The sequence below is a fragment of the Phyllostomus hastatus genome, unplaced genomic scaffold (genome assembly GCF_019186645.2).
Source record: "Phyllostomus hastatus isolate PE091 unplaced genomic scaffold, TTU_PhHast_1.1 phas_contig_40, whole genome shotgun sequence".
Classification (NCBI taxonomy): domain Eukaryota; kingdom Metazoa; phylum Chordata; class Mammalia; order Chiroptera; family Phyllostomidae; genus Phyllostomus; species Phyllostomus hastatus.
This window is the reverse complement of record NW_025333872.1, coordinates 84,302,104-84,315,823: the sequence shown is the minus strand read 5'-3', so window position 1 is coordinate 84,315,823 and position 13,720 is coordinate 84,302,104. Positions and strand designations below refer to the sequence as shown.

At 39.3% G+C, this 13,720-nt stretch overlaps 1 protein-coding gene across 7 annotated transcripts in view; it reads right to left on the bottom strand.

Moving 5' to 3' along the window:
* Positions 1 to 13,720, bottom strand: part of UTRN (utrophin) — a 453,043-nt gene that overhangs the window by 207,992 nt on the left and 231,331 nt on the right. Inside the window, exon 1 of one of the 7 annotated variants that reach the window (XM_045842808.1) lies at positions 10,710 to 10,868. The exons of the other annotated variants lie outside the window; for them this stretch is intronic. Coding sequence (XP_045698764.1) covers positions 10,710 to 10,853 — 144 coding nt within the window. The 5' untranslated portion in view covers positions 10,854 to 10,868. Of the gene's footprint in view, positions 1 to 10,709; positions 10,869 to 13,720 lie in introns of those variants that run through there. 7 annotated transcript variants of the gene reach the window in all.

Sequence of the window (13,720 nt, the reverse complement as noted above, 5' to 3'; positions counted from 1 at the left end):
TTCAGCACATTCTGCATCATACTCACTTTTACAGTATTCTGAACAGTTAGTGTGAAAAATAAATTGCATATTTTATGATGGTATGGCTTACAAATCACCTAATGAAAGCTATCTTAATTACTATTAATAATTAAAGCTCAAAAACTATCCAAGTCTATAAGATACAGTAGCAAATTGATCACAGTAAACTAGAATTATTTTTCCATCCCTTTTACCTAACACTAAGGTTTCAAACTCTTACTCTCAACCTCGTTTTAAAAGAGAACGGATCACAGGCTGCCCGGCGCAGGGAGAGGGGGATGGGTAAATCAGGGAGTCGTCCACTCAGGGAAGTGGGGTTTCCTTGGGTGGGGGAGGGGCAAGTACGTTCCAAAACTCAACCGAGATAACAATTGTGCAGCCCTGCGAATGTGCTAAACAACACTCACTTGTGTACTTTAAAGGAGTGGGTTCTACTGTATGTAAATGATATCTCAATAAAATTATTTAAAAAAGAATGCATGGAGCCAAAGTATAGCATTTCTCCTATATTATAACATTGTAAATTGAAGACAAACTTGAAATACGGTTATTTGTTCAACACGTGCTCTTGCTCAATTGACTCTTCTAAATAAGATAGGGCCCCAAATTCAAGAAATTGATATTAAAAAATAAACAGCAAACTATAATACTGGGCAAAGTTCATTGTAAATTCTATAAAAGTAAGTACAATAAATACAATAAAATGTTATGAACACTAGCGCAATATCCTGGAAACTTAAATATGTAGCCAAGTACCTCATAGCTGTGTGACCTTGGTCCACATAAAATAATATATTGATATTAAATCACAGTAAGGTCAAACCTCTACATAAGTGAGAAGACATTATTTCCTCATATGTAAAGTGAGGACACTGGTCAAATAACGTTTATCATTTATATCAATTCTAAAGTTCTATAAATCTATAATTTAATACCAGAAGACTAACTTTTACTGCGAATTATTTTTATTTTTTTCTTGAAATATTGTGCATTCGCTCATCAACTGGGTCACAATTAAAACATTTTTGTCAGTTTCATACCAAAATAAGTTATATTCAAAGGAAAGGAGACATTCAGAAGTATTATGTGCTTATTTCAAAAATATAAAATATTAGGCAATTTTTCATTTCAAAAATCCCTTTTGGATATGCTCTCCATGTCCGAAAATCTCCCAATGTTCCCACCCATTTTTCCTTTAAAACTGGACTAAATTTTGGAAACAGTCAGAAGTCAGTGGTGATCTGGCGTCCATAGCTGGCACTGGGAAGAGAGATTTTCATTGCGATGAAAATGGAAAAGTTAGTAAGTGAAGCTCGTAGCCATTTCTGATGAACAAGTGCCCAGTGTTCTCTGCACACAATGAGCAGGCTTCTGGCTCTATGTCTTTGCTCATTCGGTTATTCATTCCCCAAATCACCTGCTCTGTTAAGTTCTATTTACTTCGTAAGATCCCTGTCTTCTCTCTAAACAGTTCCCTGACATTTTCAAGTCAAAACTGGCTTTCTTTCTTCTGTGTTCAAACAACTTTTCGCTTTATTACATGGCATTTGTCACGCCCCATTTTAGACATTAGTGTTTGGTTTCCCAGCTCAGCATCTGGATTTCAGGCCGTTTGAAATCAACTCTTCGGTCCCACACTTAGGCAAATCAGTTACCCTCACGAGGTTTTCGTTTACAGCCTACAACATGGTTGCATTTTTCACCTAACAATCTCACAAAATATTTTTAATTGGTACACCGTTTTTCTGGGAGGGTACAGAAAATTAGGTATTCAAGTTGCTAGTGGGCATGTAAGCAGACACTGCCTTGTAGGAGAGAAATTTGGCAATACCTAGCAAATGTCGTTAAATGTTCATTTGGTCCAGTTAGTCAATTCTAAAAACATACCCTGGAAATCATCAGGATGCACTCTAAGATTTATGAGGGTGTTCATCAAGAGGTATTTATCATGAGAACACTGGCAATAACGTAGCTATGTTACCATAGTAGATTGCTTGAATAAATAATCCTGTAGCCATTAGGTAGAATTTTATTTACGCTGTTAGAAATCTTATATTAAAAAGGTTTAGCCCTGGCTGGTGTAGCTCAGTGGACTGAGCACGGGCCTGCAAACCAAAAGGGCACTGGTTCGATTCCCAGTCAGGGCACATGCCTGGGTTGCAGGCCAGGTCTCCAGTAGGGGGGCACATGAGAGGCAATCACACATTGATGTTTCCCTCCTTCTCTTTCTCCTTCCCTTCCCCGCTTTCTAAAAATAAAGAAATCTTCAAAAAAAATGTTTAATGACATGGAAAAGAACTCTTGATGTATAAGTCTAAAAGGAAGGTTATAAAATCCCCAAAGAAACCTGATTTCAAACAATACTTTCCCTGCTTCCATAGGCCTTGCTGGCATGAGGGATGCCATTCTAAGGGCGACTCACACTGGGTAGTGACACACACACCTTGCTCTTTTAAAATTCAGAGCCCAGAGTCAATATGGTCTCAGATAATATTTCTAAGCAAAAAAAAATTTCCCTTAGTTCCCCTTTCCTCTATCTCTTTTAATTCTTATAAAATGTACCCTGAAAAAAGTAAAACTGTTCATTCTATCTGTTTTTGAACCAAATGTCAAAAGGTCATATGACCTCCCATAAAAGGGTCATAACGAGTAGTATACCTATGCATATACCAAGGACAGTAAATTTAAACATTTTGGGAGTGAACTTAGAATCAAATCTACTGGCACCAAAAAACACCTTCTTAAAAGTGTTGAGAATACATTTAAGAGTTTCTGTATTTCTTTTCCTTCTCTTCTAACCAAACACGTTTGTTTTTCCTACTATATTCATCACAGTAAAGATAACTTCTTTCCCTCCCTTTGTTCAGTTTCTGGTAACGGAACAGATTCCTTACTGTGATGTTTTAAGTAAATCAGGACTACATCAGTTTCATTAGAACGTTAGGTGCTGTCTAGGAACCCAATCAACAACCTAGAGGAGTCCTCACAAACTGAGGCATACTCCTCCTACAGGAGTCTCTGTCACAAGCTCACGGGCCAAGGGGAGTTTTTTTCTTGCAATCCTTTGAGCTGACTCAGAGAGAAAATAAACCTGGAAAAACTTCAGAGGTTCATTTTCCCTCCTCCGTTGTTAAAAGCAGGGATGACCGGTGTTGCGGGCTCAGACCCAGGGAGTCGCAGTCTGTGGGGCATGAATCTTTGGGAAAAGTTCCTGAGAAGTGGACTGTGAATCCCCTCCTTAAGATCTAAGGGTTCCTTTTAAGAATAAAGATACAAATGATGGTACAACCCAACACCCAAGAGACATTAAGGAATCTCCGAGTTCAAGGCACTGTGCCGGGCACATCACGTCGACCACCTTGTCTGAGCCACACATGAACCACCAAGTGTGCAAGGAAAATCACGATACTGGAGCTAACAGCCAACTCCGACTCCGTCACAAGGGTACCCAACACACGTGGCATCTTACTATGTGCCAGGCTCTGTGACACCATTTTATAAATACTTTAAAATTCTCACAACTCTGTGACACAGACAGACACAATTCCAACTCCATTTTCTGAAAAGGTAGTTGAGATGTAGATATTAAATGATCTGCCCAAGGTCATAATATCACTGCTGAAGAGCAAAGCCACACAGTCAACCTGCAGGGTAGCACGAACTCTCTTAACCATTAAATTTCTTCAGAACAAGTTGTTTGAACTTGTCTGTTTTACATGGGAAATGCAAAGTTGTATTTTGTATTTATGCTGCTTAACACGTACCTTTGGTACAGGAGAGCCCTTCAATATATGATCTTAGAGTTGAACTGTTTTTTGCTTTTTTTGAATGTTTTTATTGAAATTATTGGGGTAACACTGCTAATAAAATTATATAGGTTTCAGGTGTACAGTTCTGTAATAGATCATCTGTATGTTATGCTCACCACGCCAATTAGAGTTGAATCGTTAAAGAAAATCCTTAATAGGAAATACCCAATCTAGCAAATTAGTTGACTGACTTTTCAATTTATTTTTTAAGGAGCTATTATGCCCTTTTACATATAATGATAAACAACTACATTTGAATGTAGAGAATTAAGTTCAGTGAACACATAATTCAATACTTATGGTACAGAAACTCAAACCAACCTAAATTGTGACTCAAAACCCAGAACTGACTATATTAATTTGCATTAAAATGAACCAATCTATCTTCTTTATAAAACTGCAAAATAAGCCCACTAAGAAAGCATACTATTGACAAATTTAAACTAGAACAAAATCTTTGTTCTTTTCCAAGTATGTAGCCAGAACTCAAATAGCAAGGTAGTTTTAAAAAGAACATATTTCATTTTGCTTTCATTAAACTTCTGGGAGGAAACAACTCATCTCTACCCCATAAAACTAGCAGTGTTAAAATATTCCTAAAACTATCTGAAATTAAGTATAAAATAAGCATTGGATCAGAAAACCTATATTTAGTTCAAGTTACGCCACATGCTAGCTGAGAAATTAATGATATGTTCCTTAACCTGCCGATTTACAAAACCTGTTTCACCATTTGTTCGATGGAAGTTAATTACAAGTTCTTTGCTACCTGTCTCTTAAAGATAAATAATACAGTTAGTTATTAATACTCTATGTATTGATGATGAAAGATATGAGAAAACACTCGAAAAATTAAAGGAAATTGCATCAGTGGTAACAAGCCTTTTTCAGTGATGAATGCTTGTGGTTATTTTATTGCTGTATTTGGCTATTTTTCTTTCAATTATCTGAAAAGTAAAATATGGCATTGTGGAACAGTTCAAGGTCTTCTTTCAAGGTTTGCTGTTTTTCCAAAACTCTTGCTTAAACTTTATCAAGCTATCCTCTCCTATCAGCCCATTATTTATGAAGCAGGAAAAGGTTCTGCTATTACAGGTGAGCTGTTTTATAAATTGATCTAAAATTCCATAGAACTGAACAAATTAGAAGAAGGAAAAAGAAGAGAAACCATCAGGTGCACTTCACATCCTTTCCAATTTCAGCTGCTTGGACTTATTTACCCTGCCCAGAAACGAACGAACTCTGGGAAACGCAGACTGCTCCCACAGCATGAAGTGTTCTATATTCTTCTATCTCTGCGGTAGGAGTTCTACTAATTGCTTCGTTTAGAGAGCTAAAAAATAAAGTACCAAGTATACTAAAAGAAGTTGGCAATATTCCTAGTCACTGGTAAGAGGGGGTGGATACTGTCTATACATTTAAAATCTAGTTGTGCATTAAACTTAGAAATTTCCCCTTGAAATTTAATAAGTTTTACCCCTCGGTAAAACATATCATTAACATTTTAGTCACCATCAGCAAATAACAAAAAAGGACATCTTTGTCCACACCCACAATGCTACTCTAACACTGACCCAGACTTTTACAAATGATATCTTGACTGCTCAAGCACAATCTAAAACTCAATCTTGTGATGTGGTTTTAATTATTTTTTTAGTTAAGCCACAAAGTATTACATCTAATTATACTGCTTTTAGCTAAAGGTCATTGATAGCATGAGTTTTCTGATTAACAAAATGTTAGTAAATTAGATAACTTTTTTAAAAATAATTTTCAAATATGCATTGTCTTGGAGAGCTATGGCAAAATGGAGATCAGGCTGTCATCTAAAATAGCACTGAAGCTTTTGGAAGACACAAGAAAACACAGCAGCACCCCCTTACCTGCAGGGGGTACACTCTAAGACCCCCAGTGGACGCCTGAAACCACAGACAATATCGAACCCTACATATTCTATGTTCTTTTCCTATATATACAAACCTATGATAAAGTTTAACATAGGCCCAGCTGGAGATTAACAGTAATAACTAATAGTAAAATAGAACAATTATAACAACATACTGTAATAAAAGTGTGAATAATAAAACAGAACAATTATAACAATAGACTATAATAAAAGTTATGCGAAAGTGGTGTCTCTCAAAGGATCATACGGCACATGCAGCATGGATGCGCTGGACGGGGAAGACCAGCGACCCGAGCAGGGCACGGCTGGAAGGCACAAGGGCACACCGCGCTACTAAGAATGGAGCAAAATGTAAAACGGATACATTGTTTATTTCTGGAAGTTTCCATTTAATGCGTTTAGACCACGGTGGGCCGTGGGTAGCTGAGGAAAGCGAAAGCACGAATGAGGGGCCCACTGTACCTGATGACACGCAGGGACATGGGTGCTGTCTCTCTCGACTCCCTCACTCCGCTCTGTCCTCTCGCCCCCGAGGGAGCGCAGAGGGAGGGGGAGGGTCAGGGAAGTCACCCGCCCAGGTGCCCGACAGCGCAGACGCAGCAGGCCCAAGGCCTCGAGGGAGACAGGTGGGATGCAGGCATATCCTTCCACATCGGGCATTTCTCTATTAAATGCCTCAGCCTTTAAGAAATCTTCTGAACTAATTGCAACAAGAATTTCTCATAAAACCAAGAAGAGACCATGCTCATACATGATCAACTAGAGTTCTACCTCCAGGCTGGAGACCGTGATTTTGACCTTTTCCGTGGTCCAAACAATACGAGTGCTATTTGATTATGGGAGGAACGTAAAATGTATACATCTCAACACTCAGATCGCAACAAAGAAAAGCCCCATCGCACCTAGCCCCTAGAACACTTGAGGATTTAATCACTCAAGGGAGGATCGTTTTTAATCTGAAAAAAAAAAAGGGTAGCGAAATAAAAAATGTAATTTTTCAGTATGGGGTGTAAATTATTTGAAAATACACCATTGCATTCTGTGCTGTCTTTAAAAACATATCCTTGGCCTTAACTATCTCTATTTAAAGGGGACCCATGCATGTAGATGAAAAACGGTGTGCGAACTTACTCCATAAGTGAACTTGAAGATCTGTTCAGAGACCCTGGGCCATTGTGGCCATACAACCTTGTTGCCCCTTGACCCTACAAGCCTCTTCATAGCCTTCTATTGTCTACACGTGAGAATCTACACACATGAACACACACCACACACACATGCATGCTCTCCCACGCATAGCAAGCCTTCAGTAGGTAGACATTGCCTGTCAACCCAGACTTGCTGGGTGGAGGCCCCAGTCTGCTCTCATTCGTCACAGAGCACTCAGGGGCCACTTCTCTGACCCCACAGAGGACAGGGCTTTGCAGGCACGACTGAGATCGGCACACATTCTCTGTATGTGGGGACTGGCAGCCACCAAAACAGCATGTGCCCCACACAGAGAACAAGACCGCCGTCCGGGGTGCAGGAAGGGACCAGTAGAAAGTGAGAACAGAACTACGCTCTACTAATATTTAATGCGTGATCTTCCCCATGGCGTGTGTGTGTGATTTCTAGATAGATGGGTGGACAGATATTTAAAACTGTTTTACTGATAGGACCACATGATCAAAAAAGTTTGGCAACAATTAAAGCCACGTAAGCTGAAGTCATTTCCATATACATGCAGGCAAATAAAAGCTGTACTACCTACATTAAAATTGGTAAATGCTTCAATCATAAGAAATTCAACTTAGAATGTTAATTATATGTTTTTCTCATCTTCCTATAAGGGTTCACATCCCAATCTACTCTACAAAAAGCTGCTTTTTACCATGTCCTCAATGAATAAATACTTTATGAAAACTGGCCCTAAGAAAGAAATCAGGACATTACTAAATTCCTTTCCGATTCAACATAATTCAATCAGTTTTTAATCTCAAGGTTTGATGATAAAATATCTCAGAATAATCAGATGACAATCAAAAATAAATTTAAATAAATTTTAACTTTCTAAATTATTCACTGTGATGTATTTCAAAAAATTATTCTCATAGTTGTTAATATTTTAAAGGAATTATGCACTCAAAACCAAATCGGGAAAAATTAGCACCTGGCATCAGGTGATTTTAGGTCATCAGGGCAATTTCAATGTTGCTAATTAGATCGCCAAGAAAGCAGCACTTATGTTTCTGTCTCCTGACCAATGTTATGGGCTGTATAACCAGGGAGGAATATTTTTTAAAGCAAAAAAGTACGAGAGAGTGTGTGAGGAGGGTGAGCGAAGGGAAAGCACGGTTTAACTCCGGGGGCTGTGAATGCCAAGCGCCTCTTTTCCCTCCTCCCCTCTTCCCAAAGCGTCCAAGGGGAAGAAAACAAACACAAAATGAGAATATTCGACACAAACTCTCAGCTGTGTAACACACAAGCTATTTTCTGACACTCCAGAGAGGCACGAAAATAAGCAAAGAAAGACAAGGTAAAGGTACCTCAGAGGAAAAAGTGTGATAAAAGACAGTATTTCCCAATAAATTTAATTTTTAAAGAAAGACAGACTTTCCATATAATAGGTAAAACGAGAGATCCCAAAAAAGGAAAAAAAGGGGGATTAAAAAGCAAAATCAATTTAAAATACTCATGTCTCCCTTAGATTACGCAACACTGTTTCACGCTTGTGTCAGTCTGTAACATGTTTACAATGTACTGCATCTATGTTTTCATGAAGCAACACTGAAACAACACTGAAGCAGCACTTCCTTTCTAAGAAACTAAATTTAGAGAATGCAGAAGGCGCAGGTACAGATGAAGTCATCACAGCATTTACTGCTAATGTCTTAAAGCAAATAAATACCAAACTTATTTAAACCTTTAAGTACCACAATTAACTATTTTTAGTTGGTATAAATGTCTGTGTCAATGTTTGAGATGGCAACTGTTAATTAATAGTTAATTCTGCCACTTTTATTTACATCATTAAGTTAACATACCCAATAACTGAGATCAGTTTCCAAAATATAACCAAGCAAATAAGTTATATCTGTTACTAGCTGATTTATTTCATAGTAATTGCGCCACTTCCTATTCTGGATTTCCAGTTCTTTAGACAAAATTTCACATATCATTGCCTTATATTGACACCTGCTGGAAAGTACTGGAATTGTACATTTCTCATTTCATTATCTGGGCAGATGTTAATTTTGTATCTGTGAAATGTGGAAGATATCATTTCAACTGCAATTTTTAATTTCCTAAAGGAGAAAAATAGCATCTTTCTAAATATTTCTATTTTAATGTGTTCCTCATGAAATTGTAAATCTCAAGTAGTCTGCCCAAAATGTATTTCTGGTGAGAATTGATTTACCTAATGCTTTCAGTAACTGAACTTCTGTTTATTTTTGGTATAATTATGAAACTAATGAAGCAACTTTGTCTAGTATTTGAACTTCTACTGCTTCATACCTCCTGCTAACTTAATACTTTGGTCATATGATTTGAGGAAAAAATACTTGATTTTGTGAAAGTATGCATACAAATAAATCAGAAAAATGACCCAGCTAATAAAGAAGAATGCTTTACATATTCATATTTGTCGTTAAAAGAAATATCACACTCATTAGTGAATGAGCTTTTTTCTCTGTTATCAAAACTACCTGTTCAAGTCATACATAAATGTTGTACCATAAATGTATTCTCTGAAGTGGACTAAAACACAACACACTGAAATAATTAACTAACACATTTTTACATCTGAATTATTAAGCCACGGTAAGTTTTAATGAGCTTCTTATGCAAATGAAACACTTCTAAGTATTTCTGCAAATACCTCACTACTTAAATCTGTCTCCTAAAACTTTTCAAGGAAAAAAAAGTTTTCAGATAGACACACATTTAATTGGCCGAAGAGGGGACATAAAAACCTAATATGGTAAAATTAATAGAATGCTGCCTTCCTCACCCGCCCCCAATCTGCTGCCAGATAGTTAGCAACGTTGAGGGCTTGGACACGTCATGTTTTATATCACCATGAACAAAATACTGTCCTAAAGACAGCTGTCCCCATTACCAATGAGGCTGGGCAGCTAAGGGGATGATAAGCTACATTCGTGGGCATGGTATGATGTGAAGGAAGAATACTGTACTGAAGTATGCTATACATTGCTCCAACATTCCTGTCGTAATTCCTTCCTTTCCTATCAAACCCCCCAAGTTTTAACAAAAGTAATGAGATAGTGTAACACAGTTCAAATAAACAAAACTATGATCAAAAACCTAATGGCCAGCTTTAAGACACACAGGAGCTCACTCAGGGGCTTAGGTTTAGGTGGTGTTTCAAATTCGCAGCTGTCACACCAATTGCCCCCTGCAAGTGCGCTCACCCACCTGCCCAAATAAAATTAAGTTCTTTAAGTTCAACTGTAATATATGAAGATTCACCAATATAAGGGATACTGTATGAGAATAAGTCTAATAGTTTTCAAGATGTGCTTTAATCTTCAAATTGAAAAAAAAACTATCAGTTATAAAGAAATGGATGATTTTTAAGTAAGCTACTGAAAGACTGCTTTAAACTCTTCCTTTAAATTTACTGAAATTTCCATAAGGCTAACGTGCCATTCAATATTAAGACACTGCAAAGTATCACAGAGGTAACAGGTCTCAGTCGATGTAGTTTTGCTGTGTCTTCCTCAACAGTTCACTAGCCCTTCTCAGAAAACAAGATTTTGATAGTTGCAAAATAACATGAGCAAAGAACAGTACTTGTTCCTGATTCTTAAACAAAATCCAATTAGCAATTCCCTCTAACAGCTTTCACAATCAGTTGCTAAGAAAAGGAATCTTTCCCTGACCAGAACCCTACAAGATTAGTTTTTAGAGCCGGAGAAACAGTAGAATTGTCAGACACCCAGAGACCCTTATTTTCAGTCACTAGTTACCTTGCAGAGCTTCTGATACCGAGGAGAAGAAACTGCCATCCTTTGCAAACGATGTAACAAAAACACAACTTTCTGCAGCGACGTTCTCACCACAGCCATCATTTTAAGTTTACCACACTTCTGGAGACACCTCAGAATTTGCATTATAAATGAAGAGCAATGATCATTTCCTCCTGGTCACTGGACAATGATTTGCCAGTTGTCTGAGCATGCTCGTTTCCAGGAATGCATTTGAAAGATACGGGGGCTCAGGTTCCTGGCAGAAGGAGGCTGGTATCCCTTCAACTTCTTCTCAAATTAAAAAAACGTATGCAAATGCCACCCAGAAAGCCCCCCAGCAGAAGCTCACAGCCAGTACTGGCTCAGCCCGGCATGGCCAGGGAACGAAACAAGTTGAGCGGCCAGACGCTGCCTGCTGCTGGAGAGGAGCGCGCTCAGTAGCCAGAAAGGATATTAAGTGAAACATTAAAGCTGCAGATACAAAGCAGACATCCCCTGGGAGCAGAGATTCAACACTTCACCACCACGGTGCATGCCTCCTAGCAGGTTTACATTAAGAGATCAAGTAGCATTCGCTCTCTCGCTGCAAAGAGGGATGCGTTCAGCACTGAGCAAATGCAGCTCTGGCGGTGCTCCGTGCAATGAGTGAACGGACCCTGCTATAAATCTTGAGAAGAGACGAGGGTATCCGACTCTAATGTTATCAGCCTGTCCCTTAAGTGCCAATAAATCACCTCCGGACAGGTCTCCCAACAAGATCACCTAAACCAAAATGAAGCAAAACAAAAATACCTGCAGGGGGTATGTGGCTTTACCTAGACACCCTAAAAGCAGTGTCACCCATGGGCTCCCAGAGGCTGTCTAGCACGAAAGCAATTCGAAATCAAATTCTAATGTTAGGTGAGGACTCCTCTAATTGAACAGCCAAGTCAATAAAACAGAAAAAGTCTGTAATTGACTACCAAACCTTCCAAATTTCCACATTTCCCCTTAGACAGCATTTCATGATCTCATTTTATCTGTCATAAAGCTGTTTTAATTTAATGAGTAAGAAATATAAGGCATGATTATGTGATGTAAAAACCAAGTACAGAATTTTTGAGTTTTATAGGCATGTACAGCTCAAAGACCACTATAAATATCCAGTGGGGTAAAATTCTTATTAGCAAATCAGCAAAATAACCCAGATGATTAAATGACAGTGTCAAAGGGCACAGCCAAAAATAGAACCCAGACATTTCTCATTACCAGTGTCCTGCTCAAGCTAGCAACCGGGGGGTGCTGCATTTTCACCTTTCGCTACTGGTGTCACGATTCTTTAAAAGAAACATGGTATTTTCAAGTGTGTGTTGCTCTTGTTTTATTTCCTCTGCCTTCTCAGTCCTGGATCTCAGCATGATTTAAAGAACTCGACTGGGTCTCACCGAGGTATGTGTACCAGGCAGTGTTTTCGTGAGCTTCTGCCTGTGTGCTGTTTTTCCCCGGCAGGTCTATGCCTAGAACCTATACTGCCTCCTTCTGGACAGGCGAGCAATGCCAAAATAGCTACACAGAGGCAACACTGGAAGAGGCAGTCCAGTGATGATACAGTTAAAAATATTAAGTTGGTAAGCACATAGATAGAAACAGAGAGTAGACTAGTGATTGTCTAGGGGTGGGGGATTACAGAGTTGTGAATGGGAGACGGACAGCTGAGAGCCCAGGGACATACACAGGGTTTCTTGTAGAGGTGATGAGAAAGTTCTAATTTGCTTGTGATGACGGTTGTGCAACTGTGAATACACTAAAAAGAATTGCATGATACTTTTTAAAGGGATGAACTGTATTGCGTATGAGTTATATGCCAACAAAACTGCTATCAAAACACCCGCAGTTGTCACTCCTCTCTCTGAACCAGCAGGGGACATTCCATGACACAGGAATGCCCCTCACCCCAACACTACACTAGGTGTGGAGCTGGGGACAGGGGGAGATTTGAAACAATCTAGACAACCAAAATCTGAACCTGTAGGATAAGAGGATGGAAGTTAGGCTGAAAGAAAACAGAGGAGATGAAAATACAAGAAGCCCAAAGCACCTATGGTTAGAGAGCAAAACAGCCACCTGTTCTACCACCGCCTGGGAGAAGCGGCAGGGCAGCTTAATTTTAACCAGGAGAGAATCAGAGCCTCCCAACTCACCGGTACTGCTAAAGGGTAAAGCATACATTTTAAAAAAGCAGTAATTAAAATGATACTATGTTAGAATGGGAGCATGACAACCAGGAATAAATACATGTGAATAAACAGATAAACTGAACCGTCAGTAATAGACTTTCATTCAAAAACAACAACAAAAAGTTTCTGCATCTTTGGCCAAAGTCCCCCGTCGAGCACAGATCCACAGTGACAGCTGCATACCAGGCATCTCCTCCTGGATGCCATTCAGCGTGGCCGGAGTGAACGGTACCCTCCCATCACACACCCCACGAACTCGCACCGCTGCTCTGACATTTTCTTTTCCTCTATTCCCAATGTCAGGCTCCAAAACCTCCTGGCATTCCTCTTTGTCTCCACTCCCTCCCCTTCCCTCAGTGGACCCATACTATCGACTCATTACATCTACGCCCCCTGCCACTGCCTCATGCCTGGCTATTACCTCGGACCAGCTGGCTACAAGCATATCCCAACAGGCTGCTCTGCTTTGCCTTGCCCAGGTCACACCCATTCCTCCTAATACCGTCAGCTAGACTCCTATGAGATACAAATCCCACTGCATCCCTCTTTTGCTTCATATTCTTAATGACTTCTCCCCCTTGCCACTGGATTAAAATATAAAATAACTAGCCAGGAGACTTCTCCAGTGACACAGATTTTACACCAAGTTCTAAGCGAGAAGGCCTGTGACTGGCAAGAGTGCGTCATTGTACACAAAGAAAGTGGAAGCTCAAGGACACCGACCCAGTTGTGCTTGGGGACAGGAAGAGGGTGTAGATGTGCTTTGTAAGATCCCTCATGCATTTTTTAAAGGGA